This window comes from Xenopus tropicalis, chromosome 1, assembly GCF_000004195.4.
Source record: "Xenopus tropicalis strain Nigerian chromosome 1, UCB_Xtro_10.0, whole genome shotgun sequence".
Classification (NCBI taxonomy): Eukaryota; Metazoa; Chordata; class Amphibia; order Anura; family Pipidae; genus Xenopus; species Xenopus tropicalis.
In genome coordinates, this window is record NC_030677.2 from 188,215,337 (window position 1) to 188,243,156 (window position 27,820).

The window sequence follows — 27,820 nt, forward strand, 5'->3', positions numbered from 1 at the left end:
TCCTTTGTATAAAACAAATAAAAAGCCAAAAGGTAATACAGTATATAGTCCACAAGGATTAGGCTAGAAACTGTATCTTATTTACAGGACTGTTGAAGGCGCGGTTGTGCTGAAAAAGAATATCTGTAAGTTACACCCTGCCTGCCCTATCTTTCAGATGTGAGGAGGCTCTTGATAAGTAAATACCAGCAGCAACTCAGTGTACTGAGCATGTGCAGTGCCGCAGGGAAAGGGCTGAGCAAGTGTGGAGTAAAAGACAACAAGGACCCTTGCTGTTATAGGAACAAGCTCACAACAGAATAAAATACTTTTGCTCATAGCATTAAAGAATTGAGTGGATATGGTATCAGCAAAACAACATACTAAAAGGCTCATTTATGATCATAATATACAAAAACTGGCACTGAACTGCCTGCACCAATTTGCCCTGTATCTAGAACTTCACCCAGCTCTCTTGGCATGTTGCTCCTATAGTTGCTCCATAGAATAATAAACAATTGTAGGGCATTAAAATGTATGCATAGCCATACGCCATACAAAATTTTGAATTGTGTGCCAATGTTTTGCCTATTTTGTTTGAATCAGATGTCTCATTAATGAACCTCATTTAAACCATCATTCAAATATTCAAATCTGATTAAAATAATAAAAGTGTATCATAATCTATCAAAAATTGTCCCTATTCAGGTATCCAGAAACAGAAAATGACATGAATTGTACGAAATCCCAAACTGAATGTTTGATTCCATGTACCGTTAACTTGGGGCAAGTACAACTGATGTGTTTGGGAAGGATGTTGGGCAAAATCCATCTTTGGAAAGCTTAAGTGAAGGAACAGTAAACGGTAAACAGTAAAAGTATATAAAAATAGGATTATGCAAAAATATATATACTACTTACCTCATTTGTGTCGCTGTCTGACCTTGGAGAGTCTTTTGTTCTAAGTAAAAACAACATAAGCCAATTAAAATTTCTCCTCTTACATTAGACAATACTTCAAAAGATAAACAGATTTTAGCAGTACTAGTTCTTTGCATACCGTAAAGAAAACAATGATGGCATGGGTCTCGGGCTGCCTAAAAGGCTAGAGTATTATCAGTTCTGTGCTGTGTTAGCACTGCAAAATAATCTATGGCTTATTTAAACCTGCATTAATTTATATGTGATTTATGCCTCTAATGAGCTCCCAAGAATGTGTGTCTGAAAAGAGCCACAAATTGTGGCTTAAAAGAGATATAAATTCATCAAACTTCTTGACAGCATGAGAATTTTTATTTTTTGTTCTCATTAAAGCCAAATGCAGTTCATGGTTTCCCCTACAGGAAAATAAAGTCTCATTTTAAAGGTGCCCAGAAATTCATCAATGTGGAATCTCTACCATGCAGAGATCAATTGCCTCATATTCATTTCCCGGGCGCTATTGTATTGCTTTTGTATATAAAAATTAAATATTACCTTTCCTAAACTGATTTTCAAAACAAGCCAGACTGATTGTCTGTGCCCTGGGACTGCATTCACAGCCTTTTACATTTCTCATTGAATTTTCCAGTCTTCATGACCAATATCTACCGAGGCCTGATCAGATGTTGCCCACTGTTTTTGCGATCAGCTTAAAATAGTGGCTGAACTAGCATCCATAATTGGCTTGAGTACAGCTAGCTTCATTGCCCTATACAAAAAAATATCTTAACCCATTTAGCAGAAACTAATGAGATTCTGTTATGTGTTAATTACAAACTTGGCACAAAGGAGATGAGAGGAACAGTGGCTTTTAACAATTAAATGATAAAAAAGTAAAACACTGGCAGATTTTCTTTATCTAAGTGTTTTGATGTTGTATAATAATAGAAAATTCTAAATGCACTGCTTCAATCATTGCATTGCAGTTAATTCTCTGAAGATCATCATTAAAGTAGTCATAAAAGGCAGTACTATTTCATACGCATGGACCATGCAGCGCTAATAAATTATATGCTCATTTTGCTAGAACCTGAACTCAGGGCCTTAGAAACAGTTTTCAGAAACATATTTATTAGAAAAGATCTGTTCTGGTCCAAGTCTTAGCCTCCTACCTATCCACTGCTGGAACAGAACTGAGTCCGGGGTCATCTTTCAGAAGATCATGGCTGCTTTTACTTTTGCCTCTCATGACCTGCAGAAAGAAAAAAGAAAATATGCATTCATCATTTAGAACTTAGTCATTAATTTGTATGAGGAAAGGGAAATAGCATTTTTAAAACACTACACTTTCTATAATGAAAAAACAATAAAAACGTATTTTTGTACATTCAAATAAAAATTTCATTTATACCAGGTCAAACAGTAAACAATCACATCATAAGTGATTTTGGCAACAACCTTATGTCCTAGGTCATGTCCTGACCCAGATTCAAAACAGACCCTGGCATTTCAAATACAACAAATGGCCCAAATAGTCCCTCACAGCCCAACAGTGACTGTCTATGGTATTTTACAGCTGCCCCTTCGGCATTTGCCAGAACCCCCAGATTACCAGTCCGTGCCTGTCCCAGGTAGGCAATTGTATTGCAAGACAAGTGGAGTAGCATGTGTTTCCAGGCAAGCCAATGACCCACACAAAATAATCTTGGGTGAAGTACATTTTCTGCTTAAATATATGTGTACAGAGTAAGCATGCAGAATAATTATGAGGGGTTTTTAAATATAACAAGATGGTTGTTGGTATCTCAAAAACAAAATTAATTGGCTGGACTGATCTCAGAGCTCAGCTTATTATAACCAGATTTAAAATGTACCTTGCTGACTTCATTAACCTCTTCCTCATCCTCTTCAGCTTCTTCACCAAAAGAAAGCAAATTAAAATTCCTACAAGGAAAAAAAGGCAGAAGCAAACTAGTTATAAATAGAATTATTTAACTTCTCTTGAACACAAACTATGAGGGCACTGGCTGTTTCTGCATGCTCTCATTTACAGTGCCATTATAGCTATGAGGCAAGATGAGAACTTTGCCTGAGGTGGCATTTCCCAGGGCTGGCAATAAGCAGCAGTATTTTAATTTTTCATGTATGCAGAAAATTGTTTCTTTTAGTTATTTAGACATGCAGAAAACTGCAATTGTGCTCTCTGCGCTAGCTATGTGGTATGGATAACAGGTCCCATCTCCGTATAACATTTTCCTACCAGGGGCACATTTTCAAAGGTTGAGGTGAGAGATTCATGTTTAATAAGGCTAACATGAGATAAATGACCATTCACTTATAAATGATTTGTCTATTAATGTTGCGTGATTTGACTTTTTATAATACAACGAATTTGAATTGCTCGGAAATTTCATCTTTCTAGCTCAGATCTATCAAGTAAATGGATATTTTAAACGTAATCAAACAAAACCCATTTGATATTGTGTTCAGTACTTTCTCCCTCGTATAATTTTTGCTTCCAATTTTATCTTGTATCACTTGTGAAACCAAACTGTGTAACTTCTAATAATGTTTACTTCAGGCTGACTTTCTCGTTTAGGCTAGTGCCACATGGGCAGATTCTTGGCCTGCGAATAAGCACATGGTGAGAATCTGCCCCTTTGCTTCAAAAATATGCCTGCTCCAAAAGCATTGTTTCATTCCGGGTGCAGGCAGGTGCAGCGTATTTCAGCCTGAAACTGCATTCTCGAGCGGCACCCACTGAAATAGGATGCGCGTATGTGTGCGCCCAGGCCGATGCAGTGCTTTCAAGTGCAGGCACAACTTGAAGAATTTTAAAGTGGCAGAGCGAAGAGAATATGCTCCGTGTGGCACTAGCCTTACGCTGATACTACATGGATCTGATTCTCGACCTGCAAAAAAATGCAGGCCGAGAGTCAATCCCTCCGCTGGCATCAGCCTCCTATCTTGCCCACAGCAGAAAGCATTGTGTTCACCCAGGTGCAGGCACACACAGCACATATCGGCAAAAACGAAAAAAAGAGAAAAATCACATTTTGAACCAATATCCCATACATGTACCTGCACCCAGGCGGACACAACGCTTCTGGGTGCTGGCAAGGTAGGAGACTGGTGCCAGTGGTGGGGCTGATAAAAGATAAAAGTTGTGATCCAGAATCACTGATAAGGAAAAAAACAATGACATCTCCACGGCACACAAAAGGATAAACAGATGATATACTGACTTTGTTCCTTTTGCTTTGGTCTTCTTTGCCTCCTCTTCTTCTTCCTTTTCTTTTTTTGACTTTTTAATTATTCTTGGAACTATGTCATCAAAAGGATTAAACAGCACCTAAGAGTAAAAAAAGTAACATTCATTGGAACTGAGAAATAGGATATAAAATCCATCTATATGAGAAAAGTCACCTTCCAGTGTAATGAGTCGCAAATGTTTTTCAATTTAAGAAAGAGGCTAAGTTTGAAAAATATCATTCATGACACATCTGCTCCCCAGAACTAATGGCTCATACATCAATTTTTATAGGAATGGAAATGATTAGTGTCAAGAATACACTGACAGCATCGCATTGCTAAAGAGTAGGAAACACTAAGAGGGACAAATAACACTAAGAAGCACAAATAAACTTACTTCCACTAAAAATCACAAATGTCTAGTCATTTATTAAAAGATCCGGATTAAAAAAAAAAAAACACAAACAATTAAAATGGGGGATGAAACACGAAAACCACCATTTTTCGTGCTATTTATGTTTTCATGCAAATCTTTGTCAAACCCCCCCCCCCCCCCAAAAAAAATCTAAAGCCACGAATTATGACTTGTTACAGTTTGCCTAGAACAACTACCATTGACTTCCACATGACCTCAACAGGTTTTAGATTATGTATTTTAAAATTTGTATCGTTTGAGGTTTTGATGCCATAACAAATTGCAAAATATTTGCTTTTTTTACACGAAAAAGAAGAAATATGAATGTTAGTAAATGGCCCCTTAAATATATGCAGCATACAAGGAGATGATTATTACATATCACTAAATTACTAGATAGTTGGATGAATGGTGACTTGTTATCAAGATTAGGCAGCAATTGCTGTGACCTTTAATTACTAGATAATAAATATCATGACCCTTTCATAGAGAAATAAGTTCTCCCACCAGAGGGGCGATCTAATAGAGCCCACACTCTGGCTGGGGGTAACAATACTATTAACCTGGTTAATGAGTCCTCGAATACTACATCTAACACATGCACAGAGTGATCGAGCTAGGGGGCCTGTGCTCATTGCATGCATGAATGTGCCCCAGCATGGCTGCTTGCACCATAAAACTCCCTCCCAACGTGGTTGTAATAGGGCTTACAAGGAGCATTTCCTTGCAAAATTAGAGTACAGGCGTGGGATCAGTCATCCCGAAACCCGTTATTCAGAAAGTTCCGAATTACAGGAAGGCCATCTCCCATAGACTCCATAAGATAATTATTCAAATTTTTTAAAATGATTAATTTTTTCTCTGTAATAATAAAACATTACCTTGTACTTGATCCCAACTAAAATATAATTAATCCTTATTGGAGGCAAAACAATCCTATTGGGTTTATTTAATGTTTAAATATTTTTTTTCAGTAGATTCAAGGTATGGAGACCCAAATTAATGAAAGACCCCTTATCTGGAAAACCCCCAGGTCTCCAGCATTCTAGATAACAGGCCCCATACCTGTACTGTATTTCTGTGATGCCCATTAAATACCTTTACTCTATGAAGGCAGAAATTCAAGATTTGGACAAAAGCAGTCTGCAGGCAGCAGAAGGACACCAGAAGGAGCAGAACATATATTCATATTTTCTACACAACAGGATGGCACAAGAAGGCAAATACTGATGAAAATAAAGCAGGTACATCAATATGAAAAAGAAAAACACACACTTAAAGGGAACCTGTCACCCTAAGAAATAATTCCAAATCATTTTCTCTCATGTTAATTGATGAGCAAAATAAACTTTACTGAACTTTCATGTTGCTTACATGCTTCCCTGAAAAAGTCATTTTTCCATTGCAAACGTAAAAAAAAAAATATTAAACGCACCTCTGTGGTTTTTATCTTGTGTGGGTTGACAGGTCTCTCATCCTCTCCAATATCAACCTCTGCTAGTCTCAGTATATTATATATGGTGTCGCCAGTCACCTGTAAAGACGCAATTTAGTTTTATATTCAGAAAGCTTCAGCTGGGATTCGGTTGGCATGTGTTGCTCTGAGATAAGTCAGGAGAGCGAATACTAAGGTGAAAACAAAATGATAAAAGCAGGACTGTGAAGTCATACCAAGGACGCACAATCCATAATATCACCAATAGTGTTCCTAAAGCAATGTTTCAGCTCATCTATAATTGAACCTAATAAAGGAACAGCTACTGGGCAACTGAACTGATGTACAGAGTTAAACGATGATTTATTGGAAAAAAAAAATTAAAATAGGAAAGAAATCAAGGGTAACAATGAATCTGAGCCATAAAAAGACAGAAAGAAATAGTACAGGACTTTCTTCCATCATGTGGAAATTTTCTGAATAATCCGAACTGGAACTAAGAAGCTCAATGATTAGTTAATTGCATTATAGAAGCATTCTTGAAAAAAAGGGAGAGGGAGACAGAAGAGGCTTTCATCTGGCATCTGGATATAATTGCTCGTTTTAAGAGAATTCTTCCTCAATGGGCATCATCTAACCTTTCCAAGGATGGTATGCTTGTTATTAAGCTCATCGGCACGGCCAAGAGTAAAGAAAAATTGGCTTCCATTATCATGAGGTCCAGCGTTTGCCATAGCAACCAATCCTCGGCGATTAAATCGGAGACGTGAATGGAATTCATCCTGGAAAGTAAAAATGAAATCAATAAGGACAAAAAACAAAAAATTAAGAATGCTTCATAAAGACAGAAAAAACTTTACAAACACAAAGCAAAAAACAATTAAATAGATAAGTGATATACAGGAAATGTAAAATGAGGGAACATACCATCGAGGTTTAAGCGTATACATTAGGGATGCACCGAATGCAGGATTCGGTTTGGGATTCGGCCTTTTTTGGCAGGATTTTGCCGAATCCATGCTCCTGGCTGAACCGAATCCGAATCTTTAAAATCATGTGACTTTTTGTCATGTAAACATGGAAGTTGAAAATTTTTCACCACATGCTGCATTTAACCCTTCCGAATGTAATTAGCATATGCTAATTAGGATTTGGCCGAATCCGAAAAAGTGGATTCAGTACATCCCTAGTATAAATGTGTATTTAATAATAATAATAATAATAATAATAATAAATGACCACACAACTTAAAATAAGTCACATCTGTACATATCTTTTTGTACTACTGAAACACTGAAGTTGCCCTTGAAATAGTTAAGGTGACCCCAATGTCAATGTTAATTTAGGAAAATGTAATTTCTATTTATCCTTTTTTTTTTTTTAACTCTTTTATTTTCAAGTTTTTATAAATTTTAGATGATATCTTATGAGTACAAAAAACAGTGTCCCATATTGGCCAATTACTTTAATATATAAACTTTCTCATTCTTCAGAGAAATTGTCTAAGGAGAAGGAATTCAAGGAAGCCAAAACACCATTCCCAGAAACCCTTCATTTTTAAATATATATAACTCTTCCTTATCTGTAAGCCTGAGACACAGTGGCACACGTCGGGGCAAAGGTGGAGCTCCTTTATACTGAGCTCCCTATTTCTGTTTAAATATACTCTTTACAGCGAAGCATTGTAGGTGTAAAAGAAAGCAGCAATCCATTTATTATTGATTAATACATATTTTCGCTCATGTAAAACAAAGGAGCATATAGACCAGGGGTGGGCAAACTAAGGCCCGCGGGCCACATCCGGCCCCTTTGCCTTTTTAATCCGGCCCGCCGCCGACGCCAAGTCTCATCACGCGAGACTTGGTGTCATTGGCGTGCCGGAATTAAACAGAGAAGGGGGCCCGCCCTGGCCCGGTCGGGCCCGGGGGTGAGTAAATGTGGCCCGAGAGCCAAAAAGTGTGCCCACCCCTGATATAGACTCAAACACAAATCAGTGGCCACAAGTACTAATGATCATTATAAAATGACCAGTTCTGATCAATCCTTAATTATTGCAATGGATCTGCTAATTACCCTGAAAAATCACTCTGTTATAGTGGATTTAATCAATATTGTTATTGATTGATTCCAGTTGAAAAACTATCATTTTTAATGCAGAAAGAATGCAAAGCAAAAGACTGAGAAAACTTCTTAAAGCAACGAATTCCTTAAAGCCAGAGTGTACCATATTTTTTTTACACTGTGAATAGTGTTTGGGCTAAACATACTTTCCCCCTATTCTTTTAATTAAGAAATATCACATTCTATTTCCTGATCCCAAAGAGAAAAACCATATAAACCAATAGTACACTGAAAAGTCTCTGTATAATGAGCTGCTCCTTATCTAAAATCATAGTCTGTAGCTGGGGAAACGGAGAAGTTGATTTATACATAAATATTTCTTACCCTAAAAGGTTTACCATAAACAGATTCACCTCCTGTTCCAGTACCTGTAGGATCTCCCCCTTGAATAATAAAGTCAGGAACAACTCTGTGAAATATTGTGTTATCATAATAACCTAAAAGAAAAGGACAACACGTTTTAAACACCGCATAAACCAGTTGACAGTCAATATGATATTCCCCACTGCAGACACCATTCTGGTCTATAGGAAATGGATGAGCTACACCATAGTATGGATCAGTCTTTTTGTGGGCAGACAATTAACACCAAAATTAGCTTGACCTTGTAAAATATTAATTTATAGTCTTTGCATGTAAAAAAAAGCATATTGGCTACTTATAATTATAGTAATTTCATTTCCTAGTGTCATTGCCCCCCCCCCCCCCAGAGAAGGGGAACAAAAGGATAGCTTAAAAGAATGAAAATGCTAAAAGGAGAAAAAGTGTAGTGTGTTAAAATAAAAATGTAGCACAGAAAACCTGTTTTTTGCACAATAAAAGAAAATTTTATTCTAGGCAGAATATATTTAGTAACATTTGGAGGGAGGAAAGAAAGTATCTTAGGGAATTTTTATTGGTAGAGACAATGCTGGATGATAAAGAAATAACCTGAAGAAGAGAAAGAAATAAGAAAAAAGAAGTACAATGAAAAAACAATAGAGAACTATATAAAACAGTGCTGTCCAACTGGCGATACTCCTCTGTGTGGCGCCCCACCTGTCTGGCTGCTTTGATGATTTACCTTTGTGTAAACTTTAAATGGTATCAGTACTGAGATTAACTGGCCCCCTGCATGGTTCTCACCTCAGATTCAGGCTGAAAACCACCTGTATTGTTTAAAAATGTAATCCCCTGTGTTGTTCACACCTTTTAATCCCTGCATTGTTCACCCCCTGCAGTGTTCAAACCTCAGGCTCAGGCTGTAATCACCCACATTGTTCACCTGTTCACACCTCAGACTGTAGGAGCAGTAGAAACCCACAAATAAACCCTGCACACTACAAAAAACATATACTGAGGTGGTACTGCAATTAAAAAGTTTTTAAATATATAGTTATTGTGCAGACTGTAGGAGCAGTGCCAGCACACAGGCAGCATAGGGCAGGCAGAGTATGGCACACACAGGCAGGGTAGGGCAGGCTGAGTATGGCTCACACAGGCAGGGTAGGGCAGGCCGAGAATGGCACACACAGGCAGGGTAGGGCAGGCCGAGTATGGCACACACAGGCAGGGTAGGGCAGGCAGAGTATGGCACACACAGGCAGGGTAGGACATGCAGAGTATGGCACACACAGGCAGGGTAAGGCAGGCAGAGTATGACACCCACAGGCAGCATAGAGCAGGCAGAGTATGGCTCACACAGGCAGGGTAGGGCAGACAGAGTATGGCACACACAGGCAGCATAGGGCAGGCAGAATATGGCACACACAGGCAGGGTAGGGCAGGCTGAGTATGGCACACACAGGCAGGGTAGGGCAGGCTGAGTATGGCACACACACACACAGGGTAGGGCAGGCTGAGTATGGCACACACAGGCAGGGTAGGGCAGGCTGAGTATGGCACACACAGGCAGGGTAGGGCAGGCAGAGTATGGCACACACAGGCAGCATAGGGCAGGCAGAGTATGGCACACACAGGCAGCATAGGGCAGGCAGAGTATGGCACACACAGGCAGCATAGGGCAGGCAGAGTATGGCACACACAGGCAGCATAGGGCAGGCAGAGTATGGCACACACAGGCAGGGTAGGGAAGGCAGAGTATGGCAGGTTTTTGCTGTACTACCACCATTAATATGGGTATGGTCATGTGATAACATGAACTCAATGCTCCATCTAGGTCTTCCATTAATGAAATATTCCACATGGGTCCTATTGTACTGCATATCTATCAAACAGGTTTAATTAACAAAAGAAAACAACGAAAAGCTGTGCTTAAGCATACAGATATGAGGTATAATCTAGTATAATCTAGCAGTGTCAGTAAAAAGAATTATTCAGCAGCCAGCAACTGGACAGAATTGTAGTTGCCATGTTTTCACTTTCATAAATAAATGCTTTTTTTTGTTTTAGCTTTGCACCATAAGTAGCTTTTTTAACATGTGTAGTTCTAGGCATAATTAAACAATAGTAATAGGAAGCTTTACAAACCAGCATGCCCCTGCAACTGATTTCTTGCTTTGGCTTCACAGGACTGGAGCAAACTAGCCACCTGTTATTGTATCCCCACATAGTTTAGCATAGGTTAATGTGTCACTATAAAGCAAGGGTTCTTAAGCTATGGTTTGAGTGCCATATACGGCCGCCCATGACGTTAAGAGTGGGATTCCACTTCTTTTAATAATGTGAAATGTCTTTCTACAATGCATAACATTTATTAAAACAAAGTGCATAAGGGGTTGTGAAATAGATTACCCAATTTAAAAAGGGAAGAAGAAGGGGGAAATCAATAGAAAATCAAATCTATGACCCAATAGAAGCAAAAAATAATAAATTATTGCCTGCCACTGTTGGTTTTCTCTTTGGTTGCAAGGATCAGCTTAGCAAGGCATCATTATCAACGGTTTTCTAAAGTTCTGAAGTAATCTGGCTTTTATTGCAAGTGTGTGTTTCTGTTTGCAACGTTACCTTCTAAACAAAGCTGTACAAAGTTTCGGCATGCTCTTGGTGCCTCTTTTGACCACAATTCAATGTCAATCTCTCCAGCAGTTGTTTTCAGCAAAACCTGGAAAAGTGGTAGTAAAAATTATTATTTGGGCAGGATTTCTTCCTCTTCTTGCTGCCTTTGTCTTTCACGTGTGGCATATAGTATGACACAAGTTCACACAGGACATCCTACCCTACCCGTGAGCATTATTTAAATATAAAAAAGTTGGGGAGTAACACAAGCACGAAAAAGTTTTCTAGGGGTTACAATGAGGACTGTGACTGGTTATTAGGTAGCCCAACGTGGATGGGCAGACTACAGGAGGCTCAGTTTGGCAGTACACATGGTCTTTATGCCCCCAAAATTTGCATCCAAGCCAGAGGCTACTGGGAGCAACTTCCAAGGGGTTGGGGAGCAACATGTTCCTTGCAAGCCACTGGTTGGGGCTCACTGCTGTAGACCTTCTTTACCTCTTACATGGAACTAGATATATAATTATCACAGCGTAGTTCAGGAGATACTTATGGGTACATCATATAGAAAGAAATGGGATGACATTGAGCAACAATATGGAGGTGAGCAAGTTGATGGCAGTGGATGTGATCTACTTGGACTTTGCTAAAGCATTTAGCAGTACTGCACAGAAAGTTAATGGTAAAATTTGGCCTGGAACATAGTGCTGGGCGGTATGACCAAAAATTTATATCACGGTATTTTTTTTATTATATCGGTATCACGGTATTTGACGGTATTTTTTTTTCCCCATGCATGATTAGGTGACCACCCCAAACACCCCCCCCCCCCCAATTTTTCTTACTATTTCCGGGTTGCACGCGCGACGTCAGCGCGCACAACCCGGAAATAGTAAGAAAAATTGCCAGGAGGCGCCCACACCGGTATGCCGGTAAGTTAAAAATTTTTATCATTTTTTTTTTAAAAAAATGGTGTTCGGTATATACCGGTATACCGCCCAGCACTACTGGAACATAATATTTTAAATTGGATAAATAAATGATTGAAGGATAGATTACAGTGTAGAGAGAGGTGGTAAATAGAACATTTTCTAATTGGGCCAGTGTTGTTAGTGGAGTACCGCAGGGGTCAGTCCTTGGTCCTTTGCTTTTTAACTTGTTTATTAATGACCTGGAGGTGGACATTGAAAGTACTGTTTCTATTTTTGCTGATGATACTAAATTGTGCAAAACTATAAGTTCCATGCAGGATGCTGCCGCTTTGCAGAGCTGACAAAGCTGGAAAACTGGGCAGCAAATAAGGTTTAATGTTGAAAACTGCAAAGTTATGCACTTGGGTAGAAATAATATAATAATGTAATAATATTACACACTAAATAGTAGTGTGTTGTGGGGATCCTTAATAAAGAAGTATCTGGTTTTTTTTGTAGATAACAAGTTGTCTAATTCTAGGCAGTGTCATTCTGTGGCTACAATAAAGTGCTTAAAAAAAGGGCATTGACTCAAGGGATGAAAACATAATTTTGCCCCTTTATAGGTCCCTGGTAAGGCCTCACCCTGAGTATGCAGTGCAGTTTTGGGCTCCAGTCCTTAAGAAGGATATTAATGAGCTGGAGAAAGTGCAGAGACTGCAACTAAACTGGTAAAGGGGATGGAAGGGTTAAACTATGGGGTTAGACTGTCAGGGTTGGGGTTGTTTTCTCTGGAAAAGAGGCGCTTGCGAGGGGACATGATTACTCTGTACAAGTACATTAGAGGGGAATATAGGCAGATGGGGGGGTTCTTTTTTTCCCATAAAAACAACCACCACACCAGAGGCCCCCCCTTAGGAACGGAGCTTCCATTTGAAGCAGCGTAGGGGGTTCCTCACGCCCCGGGGAGGGCAGTGAGGTTGGGGAATGCCCTTCCTAGTGATGTGGTAATGGCAGACTCTGTTAATGCCTATAAGAGGGGCCTGGATGAGTTCTTGAACAAGCAGAATATCCAAGGCTATTGTGATACTAATATCTACAGTTAGTATTGATGTTGGTATATATAGTTTAGGTATGTTAGTTTGGTATATAGCCTATATATGTGGCTGGGGTTCGCCTGGAGCCCATTCATGTAACTAAAGGACAGCCTGCACTGGTGCATTTGGGCACCTTCCTAGCAGGACATTAGTTAGTCAGCTCAGAAGCTCTGTCCTAGGGCTGAATATGCAGGAGGAGTCTCCATAAAGCGCAGCACAGTCCTCTCTGCTCCCCATGTGGATTATACCAATGTGCTGACAGCTGGGGGGGGCAGCTACATGACGCGAAACTAAAACATTTACCCTGGGAAATGTATTTTCACAGAAAAACATTGAGTAAATTTACTTATAGACTTTACATTTCCTTTATCAGGTACCGCGCTGGGAGAGATATTTCAGCAACAGCAGATGGGAATCCCATGCTAAATATTATTCCTTTATCCTTCTGCCCTACAAGCCCCTTACTTTCTCCCGCTGCTCACCTTGCCGTTTGTCGGCGGCTCCTGAATGTAAATATTGCTCATTGTTACTCAGCTTCTTGCAAACAAACTCCAGCGTGCAACCTGACAGGACGGGACCGCCCACATACAGCCTCAGAGGGGTGCCAGAGAAGATTCTGATTTAAAAATGACACAGCAAAGAGCGTTAACAGGACTCGTCCCATCCACAGTTATATAGTAGCTCGTATTTTGTTACCCGAATGCTCCAAGATCACAGCGTCTACAGCAGAGGATGATTACACCAGAGTTGCATTGCTTTAGTTCCCCCCTTTCTCTTAGTGTGGCCGAAAGTACACTTCCCGGAAACCAGAGCTTTCATTTGCGTTCCACTGCGCACCGCTTATTCTGTTCCGCTGAGAAACAAGTCCATGCTGTGATTGAGTTCCGAGGAAGTGAATTGGTTAGGAGGCGCGCAGTAACTGTTTGAGGGGTGCGATCTTCTGTGTACGGACGCTGAGAATTGTGACTTATGGCTGTCCCAGGTTAGTCTGATTTATAAATCACGTTTTTTACCTCACCTGATCCATCTGATTTTGATAGAGAGGACTTTTATAATACAGGCTCGAGTCTGAACTCGACATGTGTAAAGTCTCTGCAAAGTGCATTATGTTGTACTGTACACTGTACGCACACAACCCAACTCCCCAACCCAATTAGTTTTATCCCCCGCTATTTTATGCCCGAGTCCCCAAAATACGTAGGACATCATTTTTTTCTGCTTTTGAAGGGGTGGTTCACCTTCAGTTAAACTTTAAGTATGTTATAGAATAGCCTGTTTTGAGCAACTTTTCAACTAGTCTTCATTTTATATTTTCGGTTGTTTCTGCCTTTGTCTTCAGGCTCTTAAGGTCCCCATACACGGGCCGATAGAAGCTGCCGATATTGGTCCCTTGGACCGACTCGGCAGCTTATCGGCCCGTGCAGGGGCAGAAACGATCGGACTGGCCGACCGATATCTGGCCTGAAATTGGCCAGATATCGGTCGGCCAGGTTAGAAAATCCTGTCAGACCGGGGACCGCATCGGCTCGTTGATGTGGTCCCCGAACCGACTGCCCCATTGCTGCTTGCAGAATTCGATCGTTTGGCCCCAGGGCCAAACGATCGAATTCACCGAAATTCCTCCCCGATATCGCCACCCGTAGGTGGTGATATCGGGTGAAGATCCGCTCGCTTGGCGACATCGCCAAGCGAGCGGATCTGCCCGTGTATGGCCAGCTTTAGGCTAAGAACCCACCGAGCGAGTTACTTGCCCACAATATCGCATGCGAGTAGCTGCTCCAAAAAGGACTACTCACGCAGAGTTGCCTGCAGGAGGAAACTTTGTGCAACTTCGGAACACGAAACGATACAAAGGGCTTTCCACCAGCGACTTCTATTGTTACCTGTGGAAAGCCTTTTCGAAGCAGTTACTCACATGTGATAGATCTCTCCTAACTCACTCAGTGGGTTTGTACCCTTAGGGCTCTAGTACATGGGGAGATTAGTCGCCCGCGACAAATCTCCCGTGTTGCGGGCGACTAATCTCCCCATGTACCAGAGCCCTTAGGGTGAAGACACATGGAGCTAATAGTAGCTGCTACTTGTAGTAGACAATGCTGATCATTTACTGATAACAGCAGGGCTGTGGAGTCGGAGTCGAGGAGTCGGAGGCAATTTTGGGTACCTGGAGTCGGAGTCGGCAAAAAATGAACCGACTCCGACTCCTACTAAATTTAAATGGGAATAAAAAAAAAAAAATAAAGCAAGTTTAAATGTCCCAATTCACAAACAGTCATAATTAATTACTTCTCTGCTATAAGAATAAAGCCCAATGCACGCAGTGCATAAACTAACACGTTGAGTGACCATGAAGCATGCTTTTCACTGACTGTATGAATGTATAAAATACATTCGCATATTAAAAACAGAGGAGTCGGAAGTATCAGAAACTGAGGAGTCGGAGAATTTTTCTACCGACTCCACAGCCCTGGATAACAGTCTCAACATGTTTTTTAGCAGAGGCAATTCTCAGTATTGTCTATGGCAGGGGATTTTCTGGCATTTAGTAGCTGTAAAAAAGTAGCTGCTACTAGTAGCTCCGTGTGACTTCAACAGTTTTTAAATGGGACCAAAAATCCCCCACTGCTTATATCTTAGTTGGGATCAAGAACAAGGTACTGTTTTATTTATACAGAGAAAAAGGAAATAATTTTTAAAAATGTGAATTATTTGATTAAAATGGAGTCTATGGGAGATGACCTTTCCGTAATTCGGAACTTTCTGGATAATGGGTTTCCAGATAAGGGATCCCATACCTGTACCTTTATTGGCTAGAAAAAAGGAACTAAAATGTTCTGGAAGCTTGCTATGATTATCTTAGTTAGCCAATAAAGGTATCACCTTTATACCACTTTTGTTATTTTTTATTTCAAAAGGGTTACCCTGTAAACATGATGGGTGTTATGAACAGGTTTTAACATGCTGTGTGCATGACTGGTCTAACTCTCAGCACCTTTCTGCCACAGGCATATTTGATTGTATTCACTTTTAATAAAAGTGGTTATTAGTAGCAAGTGTCCCCCAGATATAAGCATGTCATTCTATTAGTGATTCATGAGTCATTTGTGAGTGTAAGGAGGGCACTATGGTCCCGCCCTGAATATGGATACTTCATACCAGTATGATGCTGTGTGCACCATAGGTCTAAAGAGAAAATGCTGTCAACAGTGAAAATGGGTCACTTATGCTGTGCCTTTCGATAGTGCTGCATGCTGTGTAAAGTAGTGTGGTCTGGTTAAAACTCATTAAATTTACGCTTTAAAAAAAGTAACCTTTTTATTTCCATGACTGGAGAGGCCTTTGATAAAACTTGTCAGAAAGGAAAGGGTTGCCAAATGTAAACTTTTATATCCTCCTCAACCAAATAGAGAACTCTGTCTAAAGCATTTGCTGTATATTCTGTTTCAGTCGTCTGTTAACTTTGGGCTCTAAAGGACCTGAACAGAAATGATTTTCCTTTTTAAAGGACAATACTTGGATCTGGCTATGGCTTTAGCAAGGGCCCTGGCCAACAGTGTAGAGCAGCGTTTTTCAACCACTGTTGCCTGGTGTGCCGTAGGCAGGGCACCAATGTACTAGGGGGGCACTGCTCTTGGCACCAATGTGCTAGGGGGGCACTGCTCTTGGCACCAATGTACTAGGGGGGCACTGCTCTTGGCACCAATGTACTAGGGGGGCACTGCTCTTGGCACCAATGTACTAGGGGGGCACTGATGCTGGGCACCAATGTACTAGGGGGGCACTGCTCTTGGCACCAATGTACTAGGGGGCACTGCTGCTGGGCACCAATGTACTAGGGGGGCACTGCTGCTGGGCACAGAGTTAAATTTTTTAACATTTTCTAATGGTGGTGTGCCTCGTGATTTTTTTCATGAAACAAGTGTGCCTTTGCCCAAAAAAGGTTGAAAAACACTGGTGTAGAGAACAATGTCACAGCCTCCTTCTGCCTCTCTTGATTTTATTTGCATTTCATTTGAAAGCAGCAATCTCCTGACAAGTGCTCTCATCTGCCTTTCATACTTCTGATTATTGTGCTGCGCTCATAGTGCAATTGGTGCAGAATTCAGGTTTCTTAGCGGTGCACTGCTGGCTAATGATTCTGAAGTATAAGGAGATTTCTTATGGTCAAAGAAAATCAGAAGGAAATCAGTAGAGGTGCAGCATGCAGTGGGCTCAAAAGATAGAGCCTGTAGTACGGGGTGGAGATATGTGTTTACGAAAAGTCAAATCCAAATTAGTTTACAGTTGGGGTAGTGGTTGAAAGATTATTGAGGGGAAAGCCCTTTGAAAGAGGATAGAGGGTCTCTTAGTCAAGGTGACATAAGCAGAAGGGGTTCTCGCTCTCCTTCCTTTACTGTCTTGTCCTTTATTAAGAGTATACATGGGCCAATAAAAGCTGCTGATTTGGTCCGTATGGACCTTACAGCAGGGTGCTCCTTTTCCACATTTATGATATTAGCAGTTTTTACATTGCTAATTTCATAAATGTGTAAAAGGAGCACCCTCTGCTGTTTTGTTTAGGTGGGGACCAGGCAGAACTGGAACTGCTTAATTCACCAATACAGACCGCATCTTCTGCCGCTTTCCTGCTCATTTCTGCTGCTCAGTGGACCAGTAATGATCTGTGTGTGGTCACCTTTGCTTTTATATTTGGCAATGCAGATCTTGGAATCTGGAATATAATGAAGTTTGAATTAAAACTTAAAGGGGATATTATTTTAATGCAATACTTTTATTTCAGCATCTTTATTGTAGTAACAAGCCAGGCCTTCAATGTTGTACACAAGAGCTCCCCATCTTGGATTTTGGAGTGTCAGCGGCACTACAAATGCTCAGTGTGATCTGGGCAGCTGTTAAGAAACTACAGTATACTGTGACATTTATATTCTATATATAAAGTATAATGTGACATTTATATTCTAAATATACAGTATATTGTGACATTTATATTCTAAATATACAGTATATTGTGACATTTATATTCTATATATACAGTATATTGTGCCATTTATATTCTATATATACAGTATATTGTGACATTTATATTCTATATATACAGTATATTGTGACATTTATATTCTATATATACAGTATATTGTGCCATTTATATTCTATATATACAGTATATTGTGACATTTATATTCTATATATACAGTATATTGTGCCATTTATATTCTATATATACAGTATAGTGTGCCATTAAAATTTTATATATACAGTATAATGTGCCATTTATATTCTATATATACAGTATAGTGTGACTTTTATATTCTATATATACAGTATAGTGTGCCATTTAAATTTTATATATAGGTCTTTTGATTCCTGTTACAGGATCTCAGTTTTGCTTAGATGTTTGAATCCCCCTAAGTTATTTAAGATAGCACCACCAAACGGGGCACAGTATTACTTTAAGCTGCATTTATAAGTTGTATAAAAACATCTGTTCAGCCTGGAGTATAAATGGCAGAAGTCAGAGGTTTAGTTGCCCTTATTCTTCATGAGCTTAGTAAGTCAATAGTTTAGTGATATTATTGGCACACACAAAATAGCCGTGCTTTGATTTTGGGGGATTGTTTGTTGAAGTTCTTTGGTATCACATTACCGCACGAGAAAAGGGTTGAGATTTTCTTTGTGTCCTTGAAAACCATTCCTTATCATCATACTTGAACACGTTTTAATTTATTTTGAATTAGGATATCTGTGCAATAACATAAAAAGCAATCCTATCGAGTCTGGATTGCCGGTTGGATATAATCAAATGAAAGAAGCTCTTACTTGTTATTTTAATATATACATATTTATATTGCCTTTCAGCTAGTTTGCTTGTGTGACAGCATCGCACAATTACACACACCTTTACACGTGGGAACATTCATATCATTATCAATCAGTGCAGCTTTCACGCTCATAAATATTTAACATACGGATCTAAAACTCCATATCAGTCAATAAATATTTAATGGGGGAGCAATCCCTTTCACTATTAGAAATTATCATATTTATTGATGTTTGGTGCCTTTTTATTAACTCCTTAACTGCAGGCAGAATAAGTACAATTCCAAACATGTTAACCAGCAGGGTCTTCAGCTAGTGTTGCCCCAAGCGCAAGTGCTAGAGCAATAAGGAAACAAATTTGTACCCCTTAGGCCCATGTACAGAGCACTTGTGCCCAGGGCAATATTCTGCGTGTACTAGCCTTTATATCTTGTGCTATATTATATCCAGTGAATTATCACATTATGAATGTGGTAAGTACAGGGACCCCCAACACTCTGTGTAACTGGTGCTCCCTAGCTTGCACATTTAAATGTTTTGCAAGATAGGAGGCTTTTTAAGGGACACCCTTGCACTGACCATTGAGCTTTCTAGATCCTTTGTTTGTACATGGTCCTGTGTCCCAGCCACAACCTTTCTCGTAATGAAATGTGGTTTTTTTTGGCTTTATCACATTTCTCTTGAAATACTTTATGGTCGTCTGCTCAGGTACAAAGTTACGGGTACAAAGTTACTTGTGTCATCGTGGCTTTTTATTTTATTTATTAAATAAACTACAAACATTTCTTAATCTTTAAGTTTAAACAAATGAAAAAAAATGAAAACAATAAGGTTATAGAGTGAAACAACAACGCACTGGGCTTTATTCTTACAGTAGAGAAGTACTTAATTATGTCTGTTATCTGTCAAATAGAACATTGTAACATATTGTATTTTCTTATCATTACAATTTAAATTTATTATGAGTCGGAGTTGGTACATTTTTGCTCCGCCTTCAGACACCCAAAATTGCTTCCTACTCCACAGCTCTGCTTTTCACACATGCAACCCAATTACCGTATATACTCTAGTATAAGCCGATCCGAATATAAGCCGAGGTACCTAATTTTACCTAAGAAAACTGGAAAAACGTATTGACTCGAGTATAAGCCTAGGGCGGGAAATGCAGCAGCTACTGCTAAGTTTCAATAATCAAAATAAATACCAATAAAATTACATTAAATGAGGCATCAGTGAGGTATATGTTTTTAAATATTTATTTCAGAGAAAAACCATAAACTTGCTCTGTAAGTGGAGAAGATTAGAGGAACGGAGCTTCCATTTGAAGCAGCGTAGGTGTTTTTTCACAGTGAGGGCAGTGAGGTTGTGGAATGCCCTTCCTAGTGATGTGGTAATGGCAGATTCTGTTAATGCCTTTAAGAGGGGCCTGGATGAGTTCTTGATCAATCAGAATATCCAAGGCTATTGTGATACTAATATCTACAGTTAGTACCGGTGGTTATATTTATAGTTTATGTATGTGAGTGTATAGATTGGTAGGTGTGGGTTAGGTGTGCTGGGTTTACTTGGATGGGTTGAACTTGATGGACACTGGTCTTTTTTTCAACCCTATGTAACTATGTAACTATAACTGTGTAACAAAAACAATATGGTATCAATATTGATACCTTAAGAGTACTACACCCTTAGCTCAATCAGCAACCAAGCTAAAACACAAAGAGTTAAAATCCTTCAAAACTATATATATGATATATATTCTCATTATACCATAATAAAAAGGGAAGCTGAATTTCCATAGCTTACAGTTTCATAGAACATATTATTTCATAGAACAGTTTTATTTCTGTTATCAGAGAAACTGGCATGGAAGTGTACTTCCTAAAAACTAAAAGTACGGTTAATGGCTATTTTTTTGGATATTGTAAACAACTAAAACATCTTTTATTTATTAAAAATGATACCTGCACCTTTTAAGCTAAAGCTGCAGTCTGAACTGTTTTACTAAAGAAAATAGCATTCTACAGAATAATAAAGAATTCAGAGTAAATGCAAATTCTTGTCTGCAAAAAAAAGATCAGAATTCTGTATAGTTTCCATTTTTGTTCAATCAGCTAAAATAAAGAGAACAATGAAGGAAAACAGTCGGGGGGTGAAATGGTTTTCAAGCTATTTTTTCATCTACAATGCATGATGGCAGTTAATGGCCTTTTCCAAGAAATTGATGTGATTTAGTTCAGTTTATATAGTTCAGCAGGAGTCTAGAGTGGTGATAAGACTATTCACTCAAAAAGCCTTTATACTCTGACATGCATGTTTCCTTTTATAGTCAATGGGGTTTTCTTGTAAAAAGTGAGGTCAAGATAGTTCTTCCAAAAAACCATCACAAACAATCGGAGAGAAACATCTTTCCGAGATGGAAAAAAAGTAAAATGAGAGTGGATTGAATGTTAGTGTTATGAATAGAGAGTAAAAAGCTTTTTCTTTATTTTATTTCATTTTTAATTTAATGGAAATATTAACAGATGAATATATAATATTCACGTTAAAGGGACAGTATACACCTAAAAACACATTGACCATTAGTAAATGGCCCTCTTTGTGTAATATTTTTTTTTTTGCTTCCTAAGGAATTCATTTATATTCTTATGAATATAGTTGCCTCCATGAAGTAGTGTTATAATAGACTTTTGTATAATATGTGTTAACCACTAACCTTCTATAGCATGTGGCATCTTCGGAGTTGGCTGTCAAGGACCTGAGTGCAACACATGGTAGAGTCTTCCTTCCACATTCCATTGGCAGCTTTGGGTAAAATCCATGGTGATGCCCACTGTAAGCCAGTTGGCCCTCCTTGTGTTTTTGCCTTTAAGACACTTGTTTTGCTGTGTGAATATGATTCAGGACACCAGTGGGCTTGTTATTAACCATCCTTTTTCTTCATGCTTCAGTGTAATTCCTTGTACATCTGTATTGGGTTTTTTATGTCATTTACTCCCCTTGGTGTGGACAAAGGCCCTCAGGTATGATAAATAACTATAAAATACAATTTCCACAGATACCCCACTTTGGTGCAGCCGTAAACTTAAAACATTTCCTTAAAGTGCTGGACTCAGTACTCTGAGCAAGATACAACATCAAGTTGGCCAGCTAGTTACTAAGGATTTAGTAAGGATGTGGTATAGATATCTTCACCTTAAATATGTGGCTGGTGGTCAGTTTCCCACTCCCTTTAAAATCTCTCTCTCTGAACTTGAAGGAGCTCTAAGGGTACCAAGCAAAAAAAGGGCTAGTGGTTCATATTCACTTTGTGAACTGCTGTTCCAGGTGGGCTGGAGAAAAACCGCAGATAGATGCTAATGACTCTGAAGACCTTACCCGCTCCTACTTATCCTCTATAATTGGTAGCAATGATTTTCATTTAAAATACCGGTATCATGCTACACAGAACGTACCTTACACCAACATGTCTCTATGCTTTAAACATACTTGAAGAGTCCAGGTACGTTCTTGCCAAATGTCCAATGCCCAGAAGCATGCCTTTGGGCTTAGTTAAAGGGCACCTATCGCCCTGAAATTGCTTCCCCCACTAGAGGTGTTGGCTAAGAGAGCCCGCACTCTGGTTGGGAGAAACAATACTTTTCCTTTTTTTAAAAATAGTCCCCCTACAGCGCAAAGTTAAGAGAGGGAGCTCCCGGGGCAAGTGGTCATGTTGTGGCACAGACATGCTCAAAAGGAACAAGTGCAACAACTTGCATACTATGCGCATGCGTGTGACGTTGGCAGGTGAGTTGCATCCACAGCTTCTATGTCATATGCATGCGCATAATGAGCAAGTGAGAGCCTCAATTCTTATGCGCATGTGTGCTAAATAACTAGTGTGTTCGGACTAATGCCAGCGGGGCTGTTTTTGTTGTTTTTTTTTTTTGTAAACTATCGTTTTTCCCAACCAGAGTATTGACTCCATTAGCCCGCACCTCTAGTGGGGGAAGCTATTTCATTGTGATTGGTGCCCTTTAATAATATAGCTCCTGTTAGGTATCAGTGTATTCCCTTTAACAACTAAAGGTCCCCATACAAGGGCCGATCCGCTCGCTTGGCGATGTCGCCAAGGAAAAGTCGGTCCCAGATCCGACTAGATTTTTTAACCTGCCCGATCGAGATCTGGCCGATTTCAGGCCAGATATCGGTCGGGCAGGCCCTTCGGTAGTGCCCATACACGGGCCGATTAGCTGCCGAATTGGTCTAAGGGACCAATATCGGCAGCTAGAATTGGCCTGTGTATGGGGACCTTAAGACGGAAGCTTGCTGGCAGGAAGTTGTAGGGAATAATTTATCACATTTATACCCTTCCAGTGCTTTATTTGGATGACCCAAAGGCTACTAAAAATGTTTAAATATTAAAATAGGATTTTTTTGCCACCAATATGGCTTAGTTTCCATCAAGTACAAGGCACTGTGTTATTATTACAGAGGAGGAGGAAATAAAAAAAATAAAAACTTGTTTTCCATGTGAGAAATGGCATCCCTGTATTTTGTAGCTTTCCAATAAAGGGTTTTTGCATAATAGACTTCATTCTTGTATGTAGAAAACTTATTTTAGCACTTGCCAAACTTACAGGGTGAAAGGAAATGCTTTTAGTGCTGCGGGGAGTCTTATTATCCAGAACACAGAACAAAGTGGGCAGAAAGCAGTGTGCTGGACTAGGCAGCTGGCAGCCATAGAGCAAGGGCAGTGCAATGTGACAAAGACAACCAAGAGAAAAACTTACCAAGAATTGCTTACAACAGTAAGTAGGGTTAACACATATACCAGTACTGCTTATATTCACACAGGATCCCGTATCTCCATATTACAGGAAGGCCATCTCCCATTTTAACCAAATTATTCTAGTTTTAAAAAATTATTTCCTTTTTCTCTGTAATAATAAATCAGTAGCTTGTTCTTGATGATAACTAAGCTGCACAAATCCATATTGGTGGCAAAACAATCCTCTTGGTTTTATTTAATGTCTCGATGATTTGTAGCAGACTTATGGAGATCCAAATAGCAGAAACATCCCTTATCTGGAAAACCTCAGGTCCCAAGCATTTCACATAATAGATCCTATACCTGTATAATGTAAATAAGCATTTCTTTACATTGAATGACGTTGTCATTTTTGCAGAGACATCACATTATTTCTTGCATTCTCCTCCTAATTTAAAAAAACACCTTCAGATTTATTTGTATAAAATTCACAAGGTCATGCTAACAGTGCACTGATGCATATTAAACATGTGATGATAGCTCCAGCAATCTTTTAGCCCCGACAGAAAAAATCACATTATGTTTCACTTTTCTTGAGTTACCTAGGACCAAATGCATAACACATCATTTTTATATTCACAGACACATTCACCTAACCGTTCAGTGGCAGAAAATAACCTATTGGTCCATCTAATCTACCTATTAAATATTAGGTTATAGGCAGACTTAGAGGCACATTTATCAACATTATGATTGTTGTTGGTTTTTGAAACCAGGAATAAACTCATTTCTACTACAACCACAAATGTCTAGTCATTTATTAAAAGATCCGAATTGAAAATGCACCAACGAATTACCGTAAATTCCAGAACAAATATGAAAAAACATGAAAACTTCACATTTTTGTGGTTGATAGGTTTTCTTATGAATCTTACTTAGACTTCTACAAATAAAAAAAAAACCCCTGAATACCTCTAAGCCGACAAATAAAATAAAGATTGTTACAGTTTACCTAAAACAACTTCCATTGACTTCCATTGGCCAAGTTTTGTATTCGTGTGTTTTTTTTTGTTAAAAAAATTTAGTTTTTGCTCAATAAAACACGAATCGTGGAAAAAAAAAAAGTAAATGGACCCATTATCCTAAATTTAAGTTGGAAATCCCGACGATTTCTTAGAAGCTTGATCCCTATTTTATCAAAATGTGAGGAAATTTTTTACAAGCTGACTTTATCAAAGCGCAACACTTTTTTGCTCTAGTGATAGTGCTTAGTGCTGCTCAGCATTAACTGTCTGTATCCTTGCTTCCTAATGCAAATTACATGTGATTAGGAAAATAAACTCAGGTTGTAGGACAATAAGGAAATATATATATATATATATATATATATATATATATATATATATATCAATCAATCCAAATGGTGTCCGCACTCCAAGGCTCAATATTCTGCGGGGTGCATAGCCAAAATTATGTCTGTATAGAAAATAATTATCTGTGGCCAGCACACCCTTCAATGTTTCATCAAAATTTTTTTTATTGTAGATATATTGTTAAAACCAACGTTTCGGTCCTTATTAGGACCTTTCTCAAGGATAAAAAATCCTTGATAAAATTTTATCCTTGAGAAAGGTCCTAATAAGGACTGGAACATTGGTTTTAACAATATATCTACAATAAAAAAATTTTTGATGAAACATTGAAGGGTGTGCTGGCCACAGATAATTATTTTATATATATATATATATATATATATATAAGGAATGCACTAAATTCAATATTTTGGGATCCGCCCAAACCCTGAATCCTTTGTGAAAGATTCTGGTGAATACTGAATCTGAATCCTAATTTGCATATGCAAATCAGATCACTGAGGGGTTAAATAGAACTGCTGCGAAAGTTTGTGAATATGGCTTTGAGTTTAAGACCATAACGCAAATTTGAGTTTTTGAAGTGCAAAAAAAGTCAAATCGAGGAAAAAAAACCAAAAAATAAAATCGACCATTGATAAATCATCCCCTTTAATGTCGTTTTAAAGGAAAACTATGCACCCAGAATGAATACTTAGCCAGCAGATAGTTTATGTTACGTGACCTATTAAAGAGTCTTGCCAAAATGGAACATGCATATCAGTTAAAGGAGATGTCAACGTTCACTTTAATTTCAGGTCTAATGCCAAGGGCACCTTACCCCCACCTCAAATGCATAACTTTTACTCCCTCAAGCTCCTCCTGCAGCCTGTACCGCTGCATTCTTTTTCTCGCCGTTTCACCTGTCACCCAGCGGCCATTTTGCTGGGTGATGTAATCGAGAGCTCAGTATATGTTCCCAATGCTTATGTGCGCATAGCCCCTCCTGCCTGGATTTTTTTTTTTTTAACAAGCTTTATTAAAAAACAACAGATCGGTTGCCCTGCAGAATATGCAGGCTCATTAAAATGGATTGATAGTACGCATGTGCACCACGCCAGGCAGACAAGGAGATTCTGAAGGGAGGGGTGAGAGGGAGTTACTGAGCTCTACAGTGAGAGAAACATCAAGCGATCGCTGCAGCTTCACTGTTTGCTTTTGAGGGACCGGAGTGGCAGGTATTTAAAGAATGCTGTAAGGCTTTTCACTGCTAAAATTTTTGGTTGGGGGGTTGACATGTCCTTTAATATTGCCTTTTTACATCTTTTTTTTTTTGAGCCACCATTTAGTGATGGGCTGTGTGCTCCCTCAGAGATCAGCTGACAGGAAATAATGCAGCTCTGACTGTAACAGGAAGTAGTGTGGGAGTAAAAGGCAGAACTCTGTCCATTCATTGGCTGATGGGGCCTAGCATGTATGTGTGCCTTGGCTTGTTTGTGTGCACCATGAATCCTATGATCCCAGGGGGCGGCCCTTAATTCTTAAAATGGCAGATTTCTATTTAGGATTACCCAATAGCACATACTACTTAAAAAGTATATTTGTATGAAAATGGTTTATTTAGATGAAGCAGAGTTTTACATATGAGCTTGTTTATGCAATATATTTTTATACAGACCTACAGTTTGGGAGTATAGTTTTCCTTTAATGTATTCTCTCCTAGCTCTAGCCATCTCATGCCTTTGCTTCTTTCCTCTGCTAATGTAATTCTTTTCTGAAACATTCAGATATATGATATGAGCTCCCTTCTTTTCAATCTTCTAAGGTGCACATGGTTAAGGTCTCATGGTCTCTCCTGATCTGTTGAGTAATTGAAGTTGTGTCTCATCTTAGCTGTACTGCTGCGGGCAGCTTCTTCTGGTGCAGCCTGAGCCTCCAAAACCCAATTCAATTTCAATGTCAGCCCTTGCCAGTGACCTATAAAGGGAAAGTCTTACCTCCTTCTTTATGCTGCTAATATCTTTTTCCCCTGCTTCTTTCATGCATGGCTTGCTTCCATGTAAATAAAAAGAGATACAGCAGGACAGTTACATTTTATATATTTCATTTTGCACATAAAGGTTTGGTTTATGTCCTGTAACAACAAAACTAACAGAAATAAAATCCTTCATATATATTTAAATAGCTTGTAATGTTTACCTGCTGTAATTAAGTAAATATCTGTGTTTGCTTTAGATGTTCTAATCTGGTTTCTTAAAAAAAAAAATCTTCTTTGTAATTAAATAAATATAAAAATGTTCCTAATGAAAGAAAATGTAATTCCACACAACTTTCCAATATACTTTCATTAGAAATGTTCAGTGATTTTTATTTTTTTTTTTAATGCAGTTGCTGTCTGTCCTTTGCACTACTGGTTCTGACTATTGCAGAAACCAGCTGATAAGTAGACATGTGGAGAAGAACAAAATGCATTGTGGGACTAAAGTCTTAGCTAGACGAGTGGTGTCTTGTGCTACATTGTTTCAGTAGCCAGAATCAGCAGTAAGTGCAGAGATATGAAAAGGGCAGACTGAAACTCTGTTGTAATTACAGTGTCCAACTTTAAAACCATTGGGAATGTGAAAATAATATATTAAAGAATAAGTAAATCTTTTTTCTATGAGTAAAATTACTCTAAACAGCCTCCAGAATTACCTACCTTTGTCCCAGCATTCTGTCTGACCTGGTTCCTCAGTTAGACGTTAATCCTTTTCTTTGCTTCCTTGTGCAGAGTGAAGCCCGGCACCCACTTCCTGTTCAGGTCTCTCATCAAAAAAAAAAAAAAAACCCTGCTAATGCA

At 39.0% G+C, this 27,820-nt stretch overlaps 2 protein-coding genes across 2 annotated transcripts in view; one reads left to right on the top strand and one right to left on the bottom strand.

The window, feature by feature from the left end:
- Positions 1-13,856, bottom strand: part of cwc27 (CWC27 spliceosome-associated protein) — a 93,200-nt gene extending 79,344 nt beyond the window's left edge. Inside the window, exons 1-10 of the mRNA XM_002934195.5 lie at positions 13,765-13,856; positions 13,551-13,684; positions 11,070-11,166; positions 8,448-8,560; positions 6,641-6,784; positions 6,003-6,101; positions 4,146-4,252; positions 2,775-2,844; positions 2,073-2,152; positions 901-940 (exon numbers count right to left, since the gene is read on the bottom strand). Of these exons, the coding sequence (XP_002934241.3) occupies positions 901-940; positions 2,073-2,152; positions 2,775-2,844; positions 4,146-4,252; positions 6,003-6,101; positions 6,641-6,784; positions 8,448-8,560; positions 11,070-11,166; positions 13,551-13,592 (792 nt within the window). The 5' untranslated portion in view covers positions 13,593-13,684; positions 13,765-13,856. The remainder of the gene's footprint in view (positions 1-900; positions 941-2,072; positions 2,153-2,774; positions 2,845-4,145; positions 4,253-6,002; positions 6,102-6,640; positions 6,785-8,447; positions 8,561-11,069; positions 11,167-13,550; positions 13,685-13,764) is intronic.
- A 110-nt stretch (positions 13,857-13,966) lies between these two features.
- srek1ip1 (SREK1-interacting protein 1) overlaps positions 13,967-27,820 on the top strand; it is a 31,625-nt gene continuing 17,771 nt past the window's right edge. Inside the window, 1 exon segment of the mRNA NM_001015999.2 lies at positions 13,967-14,050. Within this exon segment, the coding sequence (NP_001015999.1) occupies positions 14,038-14,050 (13 nt within the window). The 5' untranslated portion in view covers positions 13,967-14,037.